The sequence below is a fragment of the Chironomus tepperi genome, unplaced genomic scaffold (genome assembly GCF_022539635.2).
Source record: "Chironomus tepperi strain 1889 unplaced genomic scaffold, CSIRO-AGI_Ctep_v1 contig_48, whole genome shotgun sequence".
Classification (NCBI taxonomy): Eukaryota; Metazoa; Arthropoda; class Insecta; order Diptera; family Chironomidae; genus Chironomus; species Chironomus tepperi.
Genome location: NW_027226170.1, coordinates 231,190 through 249,134, shown reverse-complemented (window position 1 = coordinate 249,134; position 17,945 = coordinate 231,190). Strand labels below are relative to the sequence as shown.

The 17,945-nt window shown below is 31.0% G+C and overlaps 2 protein-coding genes across 3 annotated transcripts; both read left to right on the top strand.

Annotated features, from left to right (window-relative positions):
- The first annotated feature begins 187 nt into the window (after positions 1 to 187).
- On the top strand, positions 188 to 3,897 carry ERp44 (Endoplasmic reticulum protein 44). 2 transcript variants are annotated; one of them, XM_070651987.1, is made up of 7 exons: positions 188 to 317; positions 569 to 644; positions 910 to 1,001; positions 1,068 to 1,728; positions 1,787 to 1,985; positions 2,049 to 2,210; positions 3,499 to 3,897. In XM_070651987.1, exons 1-7 carry the CDS (start codon positions 270 to 272, stop codon positions 3,500 to 3,502), a joined length of 1,242 nt encoding a protein of 413 aa, XP_070508088.1. In that variant the 5' UTR covers positions 188 to 269; the 3' UTR covers positions 3,503 to 3,897. The 2 variants fall into 2 exon arrangements, with proteins under 2 accessions (XP_070508088.1, XP_070508097.1); XM_070651996.1 differs by lacking the exon at positions 3,499 to 3,897 and having other exon boundaries at positions 2,049 to 2,884.
- Positions 3,898 to 14,470: 10,573 nt separating this feature from the next.
- On the top strand, positions 14,471 to 17,569 carry LOC139099954 (transcription factor btd-like). The gene is made up of 5 exons (XM_070652501.1): positions 14,471 to 15,108; positions 15,414 to 15,724; positions 15,856 to 16,250; positions 16,327 to 16,418; positions 16,509 to 17,569. The coding sequence occupies exons 1-5, from the start codon at positions 15,052 to 15,054 to the stop codon at positions 17,253 to 17,255; spliced, it is 1,602 nt and encodes a 533-aa protein (XP_070508602.1). The 5' UTR covers positions 14,471 to 15,051; the 3' UTR covers positions 17,256 to 17,569.
- The last annotated feature ends 376 nt before the right edge of the window (positions 17,570 to 17,945 follow it).

Genomic DNA, 17,945 nt, shown 5'->3' with positions numbered 1-17,945 from the left:
TAATAAATTATTTTAATTTTCTTTTATTTGAGTCATTTGTGTATTAAAAACCAAGATCCAGTAAGGTCCAATTCAAATTCCTGACCTAAAAATAAAATTCATTATGAGTGTGCTCAATCATGTAACGGCTAAAAAAATATTTAAAATTGAACTTCCACAATAATATACATAATCTCATCTAATTCATGTCAATCATGCAGTAGAAAAATTGGTTTAAAAAATTACAGGAAAAGTTGGTTTATTAGTAATTTTTTAAGACGCTATAAAAAATGGTTTTCCTGAAAAGTATTAAGATTTTCCTCTTCAATTTTCTTACGGTAAGTACATAAATTGTGATGAAACATTTTGGACATAAAGATAACTGAATTAAGCTAGGATTTACAAAGTAAAAAAATTCTAAAATCAAATTGCCACGAAACTCAATTTGATTGGCTTAGAAAGACCGGAATGTAAACATTTTCGTATTAAACTTAATTAAGTCATCTTTCTGTTCGATTTTCTTCCTATTAACAGCATGTTTCTGCATTCAAAATGTATTAATTTCATTTCTTATTAATTTTCTTTTTAGATCATATATTTATTTTATCATCCAGTGAATTCGGGTGCTCTACAGCTTTCCAATGATAATATTGAGATGACATTAGGTAATATAACTAGTGGATTATGAATCATAACATATATCAAGAAGTACACGTGTTAATTTTGCACTATCTAATGCGCATACGAAAATTTATGCTTTTTTTCCTTAATTGATAATCGTTTTGTTAAAGAAGCAATTCAAAACTTGTTTTGAACCTATTTATCATGATTTCATAATCCACTCACTGTAAAACATTTTTAAATAATCATCAATGACAATGACTTGTGATGCGACTTTCACCAATTTTTCTTTCTTTTGCATATTTTTAGCTTCAAATGAATTAGTGTTAATAAATTTTTATGCTGATTGGTGTAGATTTAGTAATTTACTTCAGCCCATTTTTGACGATGCCGCTGATAAGGTTTGTTTACATTCTTTTGAACATGATTATTGATTGATTAACTGTGTTGTGTTGTTTTTTTTGTAGGTAAAAGAAGCATTCCCAGAGCCAGGAAAAGTTGTATTAGCTAAAGTAAATTGCGATGTCGAGTCAGCTGTAGCTCAAAAGTTTCATATTACTAAGTATCCAACGCTTAAAGTTGTAAGGAATGGCCAAACTGCAAAGAAAGAATATCGCGGTCAAAGATCCGCTGAAGCATTTGTAGAATATGTAAAAAAGCAGCTAGAAGATCCAATTAAAGAATTTGTAAGCTTAAAAGATCTCGAAACAATAGACGATAAGAAGAGAATCATTATTGGGTATTTTGATCGCCGTGATTTACCTGAATATCATATTTTCCGACGTGTTGCAACAAATTTAAAAGAAGATTGTCAATTCCATGTTGGCTTTGGAGAAATTGTTCAATCAATGCATCCACCAGGACAACCAATCATTGTTTTCCGACCTGATGTCGCTGTTTCTCATGAAAACGACGAGACGTACACTGGAAACTATAACAATATTGAAGATCTTAGCAAGTGGGTACAAGGCAAATGTGTTCCTTTAGTCAGAGAAATTACATTTGAAAATGCTGAAGAATTGACGGAGGAAGGATTACCATTTTTGATTCTTTTCTTCCGTCCTGGAGACACTGAAACAATTAAGGACTACAAAGCTATTATTGATAATGAGTTGTTATCAGAAAAATGTAAGTTTTATGTTATATTAAAAGTCTTAATTACTAATTTATTTTTGTCATTTTTCAGCTAATGTCAATTTCTTAATTGCCGATGGTGACCGATTTGCCCATCCACTTCATCATCTTGGAAAGAGTCAATCAGATTTACCACTCATTGCCATCGATTCATTTAGACACATGTATTTGTTCCCAAATTTTAAGGATATGTACATTCCAGGCAAACTTAAAACATTTCTTAGTGACCTATATAGTGGCAAGCTTCATAGGTAAATAATTGTTTTTAATATTAATTTAATTATTTTGTCACTAAATGTAAAATTTATTTATAGAGAGTTTCATTATGGTCCTGATGAGCCTCAACAGAAAGAAACAGAAGCTCCACATCTGCAACATGTCGATCAAAAACGACCAACAAATCCACCAGAATCAACATTTAAGAAGCTCGGACCATCAAAGCAACGATATACCATTTTGTCTCCGAGAGATGAGTTGTAAATGAATGATTTTATTTGTTTTTATGAGGAAAACGTGATAAACTTGTGTGACTGTCTAAACGAGATATTTGGTATCAAACATAAAGTAGATCAATTTTTGTGATTTTTCACATAGAAAAGTTTGGATCCTTTGAAAAGTCACAAATAAACTTCTTACGTCTAAGAAATTTTTCAATCCATAAATCCAAATTCGATTAATAATCAAACCATTTACCTTACTATAATTCAGTAACAGCATATGACATTGAGTTCGACATTGTAAAAAATAGTTTTGCACATTTATATTAATTCGTCCAATTTATGTCTTTCGACTTTACTGTTGTTATTTGTACAAAATAATTTCTTATCGTACACTTTGGCCGATAAACACTTGTCATGACTTTTATTATTAAAAAGAATAATAATTATTAGAGTTGCTTCACTATCAAAACCTTATTAAATGTTACGTGCACAAAAAATGACTTCATGCAGTTTAATTTAATGAAAATTTTCAGGAATAATATTTCTATGCCTTGTATAACTAATGTAACATTGATATTCATGTAATCTTCTTTTTCTACTAAACTATGCTAACATTTTGTTAAGCTTGTATGAAAGACAAATTCCGATGACACTGAACAATGTCCAAATAACTTATATTAATCTTTAAAAAAAATCAAATTAGGAAATTCAGTCAGAAAGTCAAATTTTATAGTAATTGCTGATCTGGTCTAAAATTTTGCAATAGGGAGGAAGACATCACTATTTATGACCCTTTTGTACAGAGCTTAGAGCAATCCAGATATGCAAAACATTGACGATATTCGTACGTCATTATTTTTTTGGTTCCAATTTTCAAGATTATGCCGAAAACTCGAATGTCAGTTTATTACGTGATTTAGCTAGGAAATTGGACATAAATGACATCATTTATGAACGAGCCCTAGATACTATTCAAGTAGGCATATATTCACTTATTCCATACAGAAAAAAGAAAATTAAATTAAATTCAATTACTTTGTTACTTAATAAATGAACAGACCCATCTAGTTCTATTGGAAATGAATGACATCACATATGAATGAATGACCTTAAAATTTCTAAAAATAGATACCTCCTTATATGATATGAAATCTCAAAAAACCAAAGTTGCATGCATGCATGCTCTATGAGTTACTAGAAAATAGAAATGCTTTCCTGCATGCGAATTCGCATGCATTAAACCATTACAATTTTGAAGTGAATGAGCATTATTAATTATTATATCCATTAATAACCATAAAATTGACCCCCTAAAATTTTACAGTTAAAGGCTTCCATGTGGGGTCAGAGGAAATCTGGTGTAGATTGCATGCTAAAACCCTTATTTGACTAAACTAGATGCTTGGAACAAACTGCACTGAATTAATCTTGTACATATTCTGACCTTAAGGATGCTGCTTTAAACATTCGTCCAATAGTTTTTAATTGCCTAACTAACAGAAATTATTTGAACAACAAGCCTTTTCCTATGCATTTCGAGTTTTCGGCCTATTTTTCTGCCAAGAAATTTTTTGTTTATTTAACTTAACTACTTTTTGTTAATTCTTTTATTTTTTTTTTGTCACTAATTCAGTAAGTAAATTAAGTTAAATAGGAATTGCTTAAAACAAATTTTTTAATTTATATCAGATTAAAGTGATAAAATAAAATTATGTGAACCGAAGTTTCGTAGCTTAATTGTTCTTAATTTTCAGCATATGACAACATATTGATGTCCAGTATAATTGCCCATAAAGCCATTGTATTTGGAACTACAAAACTATTGACCATTAAATAATTAGAATTGACTAGGCAGCAAATCCGAACAGCACAGCTTTGCCTTCACGTCGACGCTACGTCCAAAAAAGTGCGGCGCGACGCACTGCGAATCGACGGAAAATACCGTGACGGTGACACAAAACCGAGCATTTGACGTGGCGGCGCCGAGACGTCTATCTGAAGGCGGATTTCGTACCGATTTGGTCGCCGTAATAAGTAAACGAAGCTAGATTTATGTTTCGTTTTGGACAACAATGACCTCCTTCTTTCCAGTACGTTTCGCGGCATGAAATCTCTTGAAAAATTCTCGACAAGATGCTGCGCAACTGTCCAAGTTCAAGAAGGTTCCAGGTGAATTCTTGTTGCAGATATCAAAAATAAATTTAATATGTGCCTTGAAATTTTCAAAAGGGATTCTTCCTATAAAAAAAAGCAAAAATGACAATTAGTATTTTAAAGATTTTTAAGTTTATATTTTTACCCTTAATACTAGTCCAGCCAATTTTTTTTATAAAATTTTGCTCGAAATACATATTAAATAAGCGACAAGACCATTCTGTTTTCCGAATGCGTGATTTGGGAGCGAAATGTTAAAAGAGTAAAAGTTTACCTAAAAATAAAAATGTTAATAAACATATATTTAGTAGTTCTGATTTTATCTTAAAATCTGTTTTACACTTTATTGCTCTTATTTTAACCAAAAATCCATTGCATATAATTTGAAAAAACATATTTCACACTTACAATTTTCAAATATTCGGCATCCATTAGTGCAAATTTTTCCTCATTTTCGTTGAAGTCTTCGACGCATGTAATCATCTTCGGTCTTGGTATCTTCTCAACCGGTTCTCCTCCACCTCTTGATAAAAGTTCAATCCTTTCGTTTATTGAACGAAGTTCATTTCGAACAGTCACCAAGAAATCGGTCTGTTTCTCCAGCATGCATTTAATTGAATTGATTTCGTGTCTCAATTCACTCAATACCTTCGTCTCAGCATCCTATGGACAAAAAGAATATTTATTATTATTAGAAAATCGTATTTGTTTGTAGTAATTTATGACATTGAGATTTAAATTTAATGAATCTAATGTCAAAAAAGTGGAACGATAAGTTTAGGAAAGGATTATCAACATAGATAGCTCTAATAGTGGACAAAAAAATTTTCGTACTGGATGTTAATATGATTCCACAGATCAAATATTTTCACAAAAAATGATTTTTCTCTTAATTTACTTACTTCTTCAAAGCTTTTGCTGCCCTATGTCATGTATTTGCTTCGTTATATGTTGTTTATTAGCTGCAATATACTTTAATTAATAAAATATTTCTGTTTTTATCTTTCTCACTTTGGTGTGGTTTTTAAAATTTTGTTCAAAAATTCAATGTGCAGATTTTTTTGGAAAAAACCAAAACTTCAAAATAAAAATGACCGTTTTTTAGTTTAATGAACTTTGCAGTACAAAATGCCGCCGAATTGACGTGAAATGAAATTGTACGTCGAACCGCAATTTTTTTTTATTTATAAACGTTTCGTCGATGTCAAGGTGAATTTTAGTATGTCAACTGGATGCAATTATTATGAATATGATGATTCTAGATGTTCACTGGATAGGTTAAGTTCAAAACACACCTACAAAAGATCCAGTGGAAATAAACAAAGAGATCCAGGATCAAAAATATTTATTCATTTTCATTAAAAAAAAAAAATAAAATAAACATTAGCTTTGGAGACCTTAAGATCCATAGCTGCGCGTTATATGCGTTTCTTGGCTATTGGCAGTTTAACGAGTGAGAATTCGACAGATCTCTCACTCAAACTTAGACCTACAGTTTATAGTGGAATCCGAACCACTTCTTTGATGACATTACTGCCTGTAGCCTTCAAAGGTAGGCTGTGAGTCGCGTTTCCACTAAATATGATTCGAAAAAGGACATGTGAAAAATTTCCCATGCCGAGTCTCGAACCCATGATCGCTAGATCGGTATTGCAATAATTATGTACCGAAGTACTAAACCATTCCGCCACCGAGCCACCTCGACTCACATTCATTTTCATTGGCTGATTATTCTATCGAAACTTTTGTGCTACAAACTCTGAGTTCACCGAGAACACAGGCATTCTGCCCAGGCTTTGGGATGCTACAACAGATCATCGATCTCAAGAAGAATTCAATTATGGTGATAAAACTCCCAGCATGGAAGTTAGTAATCTGAAACAGTTTATCACGTTTAAATGTCAGTTAGAGAATAAATTGCCGGTGCCTCTCATTTGATGAGGTTTGGAACAAAACGAAAAATAATAAAACAATTTACCGTTTCATAAATTTTTTTATGATTATTTTGAGACAATAAAAGAAAACGTTTGTTTTTGTGTATTTACAGTAATGACTTCTATGCAAAAATCCTAGCATAACTTTCTATACTAAAGTACATAATAAAAGTATAAACAACAATGGCATTTGTTTACGGAAATTTCATGATTTAAATTAGTTTATAGTCAACTGAAAGAGAGAAAAGAGCACAAATTTGTCGCAAAAAATGTTTATGGTCGACAAAAGAGCAATGCTTACTATGTGACATAAAGAAAAAAAGGTGATTGTTAGGCTGAATAAAGCAATTATGATAATCCCATTTATTATTCTTGACAAATATTCATACTTAAGGGCAGTAAATGTGCATAAATGCAAAAAAGAAAAGTGTAAATAAATGAATAAAAGTTCAGACGTTACAGACAGTTGACGAATCTGTTACTTTATGACAATTTCATATTTATAGAATGCTACAATAGACTTCCCATGAGGATATCATTCAAAAGTTTCCTGTACGATAATCTTAAAATCATCAAATGTCTCTTCTTTCTGTGATTTCATTCATGATCTCATATTGCATGACACAACCAGCACCTTATTCATGACATGATTACAATGAGACTTGTAAAAAATATCAAATTTCGCTAATTTTCCCACATTTATTCTTTGATAATCTCCCATACCTCTTTTGTACAGGTATTTTGAGACATACATCAAGTGAATTTCATTTCTAGTTCCATTCTTTTCATCAACAAGCGTTTCAAATAGATTTCTTTACATGCCTAAAAATGATATTCTATATCAATAAAATTTATTTCACGGGATAGAATGGGAATAAAAAAAAATCAAAAATCGATAAATTTTGGAAATTGAAAAAAAATCCAAAGTATATCCATTTTTTTATGTGAAAATTTATGTTGTCATAAAGAATCTTCAAGGGCAATTTTTACCGATTTTATATTTTATACACTGCTTCATAATTCATCGATCCTTTGGATTTCTTTGTAAAATAAGAAGCACCTTTAAAGGATATGGGACAATTTTGTGTGCTCGATCTCTAAAAAATAATGTGATGAAAATTTAATGTTAAGGGCATAATACCTAATATAAAAATCACACAAATTATCAGTTTGATTACATTTATGGACAGTTTTATGGACTTCTCCCTGTTGTTGGTCTGTCGGTGCCTTTTTTGCTCTATTGTTTCTACATTTTTTTAACTTTTTCTCCTTTTTTCTTGATTTTTTCTCACTGAATCCAGTCAATATTTTGCAGAACAATCAATTAATTTGTGCTCATACATCTTTATTGCAGACATGACCTATGTCCAGTAAATAAATCCATTTATTTATGTAAATTTACGAGAATTTTTACATAACATATGTGCTGTAAAAACAATTCCGACGTCCAGTAGAGATAAAACCATGCATAATTGGAACATTGACTTAAAACCAAAATGCACAGTGGGATGTCAACTCCTTATCCTGCTTCGCAATGCTCAACTTTCCTTATATCTTAACAAACACATTTAGTTGTTATTCGCCTGCCAAAAAATGCGGCAAATATTAAGAGAGCAAAAAAATTTCGTGATGATTTATGGCTAGTTTCTGGTGTGACATTTCTTCTTCTCCTTTCTTGGGACAATTGCCATAGCAAAATAAATAACATCATAATTTTCGGTTCCAACTCATGAATAAATTACAGTCCTTTTTAAATTTATGTACAAAATTTTTCCAGGCAACTTGTAAACTCGCTGCTGCATCAGATCGTATTTCAAGAAGCAAGGATACACTTTACTATTTAGAAAATGAGAAGATCAAAGCTAATCCATCATCATTCGAGCATGATTTTAACACATCATTAACATTGAGTACACATAGGAGCTAGTTAACGAAATGCGAAATGCAGAGTTGTTCGTTGAACTCATGCTAGCTTACCACTTTGCACTAGTTACTTAAAACTATTTTATAGCCTTCCAAACCAGGTGATCCATAATCACTGGAACATTTTTTAAAATTAATTTATTATTCACTGATAAGAATCACTTGATCACAATAAGTGGCCTTACCTAGTTCCCAGAGATATAGCGTCATGCATTCCGGATTACTTTAAGTCCATTAATTCACTCAAATAACTTGAGGAATAAAAATTTAATGTAAACAAACGCGATTCTTTTCCCAAATTTTTCAAATATGAATAATTTTGACGGTAAAATTCTTGTTCCTGATACTTTTAATGCTCACAAGCTAGTCTTTTCAAAGAAAGAAGTTGTTTCGCAACTTTAAAACACTTTAATATCGTTTAAAATTTAATTAACAAATTTTCTTTTTAAATTCTGTCTAATCCGCGTCAATCATGCAAGTTTTCAATGCATCCATGACAATAAATGCTGTTCATTTCAACATTACAACTCTGGCAAACACAGATCGCGCCCATGTCTCAAATTGCAAAAGAGAATGCACAAGGGATGTTCGTCTTTGCTAAAAAGCCACCACAAAAAAGGCACATCATCATTATTATTATTGCACCATCCCGACATAAAGAATAAAGAAAAATTGACCGAAAATTGTAAAATAAATAAAAATTGGTTGTAATAATGTCGCAGCATGATGCCCCATCGTCTTTCCTTTTTTTGTGGCTCTAATGATTTATGATCTTAGATGGCTCTCTATTCTTCGACATCTACCGATTGTTGATGCCTTTTATGTGAGGTTTATTCAAGAATGAGTCCATGTATGTTATTTTTATTGCTTGCTCTATTATACGAGATGAAATTTATTTGAAGAACAAGACAAGAAGAAGAAAATTCTTCAAGATTCGATTACTAAAGTCTCAAAAGATGATTGGAAAGTAAGAGAGGAGCAAAAAGGCAGATTGAAAACCAAAAAAATAAAATCGTTTCGTCATTTAAAGTATTGACACGAAACAATAAGCGTGAGGAGAGTGAGATGGATGATAAAAATATGTTTCACAGCCGGAGATGCTTGTATGATACAAACAATTCAATTGTAAGGCATAAAATGATATGTATGTACATACATAACTGACTGTTTGAGTTTTTCTTGAGTGATCCCGCTGAATTGTTGTTATTATTGAAATCCATTCAGTTCTTTTGTTGTGACTTTCGATTTGTTGTGACCTTTTGGGGTGAAATACGACTTGCTTAATTTAATTTCTTTCTTCTTTATATCCCATTTTATAATAAAATAGAAAATTCCTATCAAATTTTTTTTAGAATGGGTAAAGAAACTTTTGTTGCTGGCTGGATATATGAGACATTTTAAATACCATGAAATTTTAAAGGCAAGCAAACGATTAATCTAAGTAAGCCTTACTGCGTTTGATAAATATTTTATTTGTAAATGTATTGTTAATTATGAAAACATTCATTAATCTTATCTTTATATGCTTGATTCCACTTGATAGTTTCATGAATTGTCATTAATTTCCGTTTAATTATGATATTTAAATGTATTTTCTCTTACGTCAGTGAAATTTTGGTATTGTACACCTGAAAAATTATCAAAAACCATGAAATTGTTTAGCGTTCAATTAGTGGATTTTACAGAAATTTACTCTTAATCAGGTAATGATTGTTTGGATATTCATCTCTTCATGATATTTCTTGTTACATAAGTAAATTGAATATAATTTGAATAAAATTTACAAAAACTTACCTGAATTAACATAGAATTTAAGAGAAAAAATATCCAATTTTTGAAACTTTAAAACCAATTATATCAATTAGCGTATTTATAATATTTGAAATCTTTAGGTTATAACGGAAGTTCAAAATTTGAAATACAGGTTCAAAAATATATCGTAAACAAAGTGGTGAATTTAAAATCTTTTTTTTGTTGATGAAATTTTATTTTAATTCGAGTCATAGCTACATAGCTTTAAACTGTATTTCCGAAGAAAATCATTGGAGAAGCATAATGATAAGAAGTCCTCATCTCTGGTTTGACATCTAAGTGCCAACTTAAATCCGGAAGTTTTTCAAGTTTTTTAATTCGACAGGTAAGGAGAAAATTAAAATTTTTAACTACCATTGAAGAAATCGATGCCTTAGTGAGCTTTAGAGACAGTACTTTTTAATTCCCTCAATTGATTGAACCTTCCCCATCTATTATGTAAGTTTGAGTGAATGCATCTATGCAAGTTTTTGTTGAAGGAAGTTGCTGTTGTTAAAAAAATAATTGCTCTGTTTGGTAAACAGTATCTACTTTGATTAGCATTGCGGCTGCATGCATGCAGTTTTGGACAAACCTTAATAAATCCACATATTTAGCTTCAAAAAATGAGATTTTCAAAATTATAAAATACTAATAGACAACCATAAAACGAAAGCAGTGCTTGAATCTACCTCAACAATAACAGCACAGACAAAAGACAATTTTAATATCTCTCATGTTCCAATTATATAACCATAATATGAATTAAAAGTACAACAAATTTGTGGGATATTCAATATATCCTACATCATTATCTTCCTACACCATCAATATTCAATCTGTAGTTAAATATCCAACGAAATGGAATGAAGTTAATCAAAATGTTATGATCGATGCTCCACCTTTGGGAATGAGAATTTTATATATTTCTCATAAAATGTCCACGACAAATTTCTCATTGTGTACCGAAAAAATGAGAAGAGAAATTGGTCCATTTTGGCACCTTAAAGGTAAACTGTTTACTAAAGTTATGATTGAGCAAATATATAGGTGGTTTAAAGTCACGGCCCAGAAGACGTTAAATTTAATTAAATAGTAGAAACATTTCTTGATGCATCATCATGATGTCACAATAAAATGAGGCAGCAGGCAACAAAAAATATAATAGAAGTACATAATGGAACAAAAATCAATTATCAACTGAAGAATTTCTTCCCTTATAGCAGTTAAAGATCTGATTCTGATTCAACAAATGTTTTAAATGTTTAAAGATTTTGTTTTTTTTGTTCCTCGTTTGAGGGAGGACATTGTGGGTTGGAAGAGGCTTTACTCTCATCTTTGCTTTTCCTACTCGTTCAAATGCGAACGTGCTCGATTTAAATGCACGTGTATACATAGCTGATAGTGTATTTCAATTGTACTTTAATTATTTGAACTTGAAATTATAGCTGAAAATGGATTTTTTCTGCCTGATGTTGCTTCATTTGTTTACCTGATTATTTATGACATGTTAACAGTTGATGCATGCAACGACATGATGTTATTTAGGTAATGTCATGTACATTTTAATAATTTCATATCAATAATTATTTTATTTTCCGTTTGTTAAATAATTCTGTCTGCCTGTAACGGAGCCAATAGATTCGGGAAAAACCCAAAAATGTAACATCTTGGACATTTCGGCAAAAATCTTTGAGTGCCTTTGCATTTTATTTAAATGAACCTGGTCAATTCGGAATGTCACAAACATTTTGTCTTTGTTTTCTTAAAAGTAGACATAAAGGAACAAGAAGGAAAAAGTCGATAATCTGATTCTACACATTTGTATTCAGCACAGTATGTCTTAATCTGAAGCATAATATTTTTCGACAATTGTCTCTTGTATTTACTAGAATTCTGAAATAATCCTTGTGTAATCGAATTAATTCTTAATTCAAGCGTCACTAAATTTCCATATTCTCACATATTCTCATAACTTTCAACTGCATAGCTGTTTATTTTTAAACAAGAAATAGGATTCATGGCTGGCATATGATGAATATGAAATCGTGGGCAGTAAATTAATATGAAAAATATCGAGAAAGTGTGAAATTTTTCTTAAAGGCTTGAAAAATTAAATAAAGTGAGATAGACACAAGCTCAAATGCCAGAAATCATTATTCATTACAGTTGGTTGGAGATGAAAAAATTCTTTTTCCGTACTCACGATTCATTTGAAGGTCATATCATATTTTTCATTTTCATTTGATAAAAATCATTTCATTCATGTCCGATCATAAACAGGTCAAATTATTTTATTGACATAAATATGTATATCCATCAATGCTGCAATAATTTTTGAGCTTTATAGCGTCCTTGATCTTTGTTTTTGTTTACAAAATATTTCATTCATAAGGTTTTAAGTATTTATTAGTTTTTGAGTTGAGTACGGCTAGGATTACTATCGATTTGTTGATGTTAAGTAGGATTTGTTCAGATTTAGTCCAAAATATTACACGATTTTCTGAAATTTACAATCTGTCCCAAGCAGCACATTATGATAAATCGAATTTTTCACCCTAAAAATGGGTTGAAATCAGCCGTAATAGTTCAGACAAGGCAACTATGGCTTAAGTTGCTTTCTATATTTGCACAAGTTAATGGTCAGGAAATGGTCAGTTGTAAGCTTTATCATCCCAAGCCTGATTGTAGGGCTCCCACCTCTTAGGGTACCTTTGGATAGAATTTCATTTTATCATTTGCTTACTTTACTTACTTCGCTGACTGTACAGATCAACATTTTATCATTTGATGTAGTTATTCGGACTCATTGCTCGATTTAAAGCGGCGTAATGAGCGATATCAGGGAATACCATGAGAAGGTATACACTTGGCATTTGTTCAGATTCAGAATTAGTCTTCGGCTTCCCCAATCCACAAAAAGCCAACTTTACGTTGAAGTATTAATAAGGCAAAGTAGCGAAGTGTACGCTAGGATTACGCTGTTCGATATTTCGGTAAAGATTTCAATTTTTAAGTGTTCTGATGCATCATCCTGAACAACACAACCACAGTCAAAATTTACCATTAAGTGGACAAGACTCAGTCATCGATTCCTACACCAAGTCAGAGTCATGTCGATCTAGAGTCGGATTTTCAATCGATTAATCAGTCTGCGCTAGCCTGGTATGTCAGATGGCTACCCTAAATATTATTGAGCTTCAAAGATTTATTGGCTATGATCAAACATGAACATTATTCATTGAACCTTGTGAATATTGTTGTTATTTGTTTATTTGAAACAATCATGTTATTACTGACTGTTGTAACAATAGTTCAAACAGGTATCGTTTAATCGTTGACATTGGAAGTGAATTAACGGATTTAAGCTAGAGAAACTTTAAAGAAGTGACGAGAAAAATGCGTAGAAATTGAAAATCGGGATAGAAAATTTCTAAAAAATGCTGATCCTGCGAACATTGCAGGAACTAAAAAAAAAAAAGAATTTCCATGAGTTGATTTTTTATTTTGGAAAAGCGGCGCAATGAGCATAAAAAAAATAAGAAATGAGAAAAGAAAAAAAAATAAAAAAATCTCGAGAAAAAGGCAAAAGCGAAACTCCCGTAACCACGCCCGTTTAAAAACAGTTATTATTCGATTGGATCTGATTATTATTACATTTGTGTGTGCGCGCTTTCATCATCAATCGGAGGGTTATATTATATTATATTAAATTCAGTTTTTAGATTTGTTTTCTCGCTTCACTAACGAAATGAAGGAACGATCTCTTACATGAAGGAAGTTTGAGGGTTGTTAATGAATTAGTCGAAAAAAGCTGTAATTACTACGCACAGAAAGAGAGAGAGAGGAAGAAATTGCAGGTCATATAAAATGCTGTTGAGTTAATATCGTCATATTATGCATGTCCATATCATACTTATTATTATTATGATTAAACTTATACTTTAAACCTTAATATTGCTTATTTTCGTTGTGTCATCACATTTTAAGGTCTCACTAGTTCTTCGTCTTATTATTTCTCTTTGAAGTAAGTAACTCAGTGTGTATCAAAGATGTGTTTACGATCTCTCTTCATTTCATCTCTTCATGTTGTGTCGCATGCCTTTACATCTGTATGAGTGTAGAAAAAAATAAAATATATTATTATATAGTATAAAAAAAAAGAAATACAGAACACATATACTTTTTTCTTCAATGAGAGTGTGGCACTTTCCCGATCTGTATTCTTTCTATTTTTACTTCTTCTTCTTCATCTCGTCTTTTTTTTACAGCTAACTATGAAGCATAAAAGAATTAAATGAAGAAGAAATAAAATAAAATATAAAGAATCCTCACCAATACATACATGATCATCGCTCCTTTCCCATACCAATACATAGATACATACCTTATACATATACTTTATTTCGGTGGTTCGAATCTGTTTCGGGAGATTTTTTTTTTCTCTGGCTCGAAAACTACGAAAAAACGTTTATTTGTAATTTGTCTGCCGATTGAATAGGAAATCGATTATACGGCACTCGCTTGATTATTATAATTATTTTCAATTATACCCGTTCGAGTTTCGTGTGCGATGAGACGCTGCTGCTGCTGAAAATTCAGTTGGCGAATAAAAAGTGTTTATATATATATATATTTTACGAACTTTACTATACTACGTCATTATAATTATTATCCCGGGAATCTTACTCACAATTTAAAAGAAAAAAAGTATATACTTAATTGGATCATCTCGTGCTAGTTCTTTTATGACAATTAAGGATTATTAAGAAAGTTTCTTTAAGAAAATTTCTAATCAAAAAATAAGATGTGTTTTTGTGGATAAGGAACTAAAAAAAAAAAAAATTTAAGTGTTCTCTCGTGATCTGTGCTGCATTTTCAATAAAACAAATAAAAGTGATAATTATAGACTATAAGCAACAGTAAAATGATTCAATTTGTGAAAATTAACAAAAATTATTAAGAAGCTAAAGCATATTAGATATATAACTATAATAAGACACCAAACACGCATTTGGGAATTAACAAAAAAAAAAGTCATCGATTAAGGAACATTATTTGGAATTTTCGATAGAATGGCATCAGCTACAAATTTCGTTTCACAGTACAATTGGAATAATTCAAATAATCAGGTAATTATTTTTTATGGACATTTTTAATTATTTTTTTGGAACCAAGTTTCCAAAATCCAATTTAATACTTTTAACTACATTCACAAATTGCTCCAATTTAATTAACTAATGCTGAGCATTCTAATTGGAAAATATATGCAATAATCCTTAAAAATAAACAATAAAACAGTTCTAATCCTTAATTGACGCACCATAAAATAAATTATATAGAGCACAAAAATCTATCTGCTTTTTTTATAACCATAATAATAACTTTAAATTATCTTGCTTCTCTCTCCTTCTCATCCTTTCCAACAAAAATCTAGTTATCACCTCTTAATATTTTGCCTTATCAATATCCACAAGCACCTTCAGTCGGATCATTAGGTCATTCAACAATTGGTAGTGCTGGATTATCACCGACACAGTCAATTTCGAGTACCTCAAGTCAATCGAATGTTTCATCAGCTAGTCCCGATGTCATATCGACTCCAGAATCACCAGTTTCAATAAATAATTGTACTCCATCCAATAGTGTACAATCATCATCATCATCGAGTGGTGCAAGTGGCAATAACTACAGTTTTCATCAATCACCTTATTCAAGTCATCATCATCATATGGACATAGCCGCAAGGTGAGTTTCAAACATGAAAAAAGAATTTTGAAAAAATAAAATACATAATAAGACGAAGCATGATGAATGTTATGCTAAGTTACTTTAAATGCAACATCAATTATCACCGTGTCTTTCGTCTGTTCATATAGATCATCGTCAATGTCACATGCATATTCATCATATCATCAATATCATCCAGCAAGTAACTATTATCCCAACACATGGTTTCAAGATCCTAGTCATACAACGACTGCAGCTACAGCACCTTCACTTTATCATTCTCAAAGTTGGCCTCCTTTAGCCGCCGCTGATGCTTATGGCTTTAAATTAGAGGATTATGCACAGACACAAGCACAAAGACGTTGTGCACGCTGTACATGTCCTAATTGTATAAATGAATTGTCTGGATTGCCTCCAGTTGTGGGACCTGATGAGAAAGGAAAGCGTCAACATCTCTGCCATATACCTGGATGTGAAAAAGTTTATGGTAAAACATCACATTTAAAGGCTCATTTGCGTTGGCATACAGGCGAACGTCCCTTCTGTAAGTCCAAATAACATATAATTATTTTGTTACGCAATTACTAATTTTTGAACTTTTTTTTTTATTTTTAATACAGTGTGTAAATGGCTATTTTGTGGTAAAAGATTCACACGATCTGATGAGCTACAAAGACACTTCCGAACTCATACCGGCGAAAAGAGATTCACGGTAAGATGATTAATAATAATACACATTTTTTATCATAGATTATTAATTATTTTATTTTGTTTGTTTCTATTTCTTATTTACTTCCCACAGTGCCAGATTTGTGCAAAGAAATTCATGAGATCAGATCATTTAGCAAAGCATATAAAGACACATGAGAATAAAGCAAAGAAGTTGATGTCTAAAAAAGGAGACAAATCAGAGAAGGCGTTGAAAAGTACTCCATTGTCAACATCAGCACCTACCATCAAGCAGGAAAAGGTTGATGATGAAGACATGAAACCGTCAATCTTTACTGTAGATTCATCATCCACCAATTATACAGATACAACAAAAAGTGGAAGTAGCTTTATTGATCCATCATCATTACAGTCACAATCACCTACATCACAAATGAAACCTTCAATTGAGGATTATTATCAGCCATACCATCCTTACCAGTATCAATATGGAAGTAATTATTTCCATCATCAAAATTCACGATTCTATCAAGATAAAAATTATTTCTATGGACATATGATGAGTCCGGATCAAAATCGTGGAATATTTTCATCACCACCAGCTGCATCAACAGCACCACAATCAAATAATATAATCCCAACGCAAGCAACGACCAATTCCGTACAAAATCAACAAAACGGCTTTTATCAGCAATCATCGAATTACCAAAATGGTAATACAACGCACACTTCTAATGATCAAAATTATCTGCTTAATTTTAATGCTTCAATTAACAATACCATCAACATTAATACCTCAAATTTAATGATAAACATCAATAATACACCAACAAATACTCTTACAAATAATAATTATCAATCTCAGCATGCTCAACAATAATATTAGGCATCATTCAAAATGATGCTCGATATTTTTATTTAAAATACAAGAGATGTGATCAAGCAAGGATACTTGAGTATATATATTAAGCATATTTGCTTTCATGTGAAATGAAGTTGTTTATTCAGGGAAAATTAATTCTTAGATTTGTAAGTGATAAATCAGAGACAAATGTGTGAAGTGATGAAAGTGAAATCTGTACATTTTGTAGATAAATTTAATTAATGTGGAACTTACCTAAAAAGTTCAGATTTTTAATGGATCTAATGAAAATTTCTATTTTCTTAATATCAAATCTGATATTTAAATTTGTATAAATTTAATTTGGATGTACTCAAAATTTTAAAATTGTCTAGGAACCACCCATCCATTTTAAGAGATTATTGTTGAAATTGATTAATTTAACTTTTTTAAAAAATCTTGCTAAAAATTCAGAAAAATGAACATAAAAATGTGTAAAGAGACAATATCTATAGAAAAGGATTCACTTTCAAATTATTTGATGTTCCTCAATTGAAATTTCTTTGACTATTTGATGTCCTTAAAAAATCCCTGAAACAAAATTTAACAAATTTATTATTTTGTGAATACGAACATAATTTATCCTTATTCTTGAACTTTTCAATTGCTGAAATTAAGGTTTGATCATTCAGAATCAATCACTAAAATTCAAGTCATAAAAGCCATCGT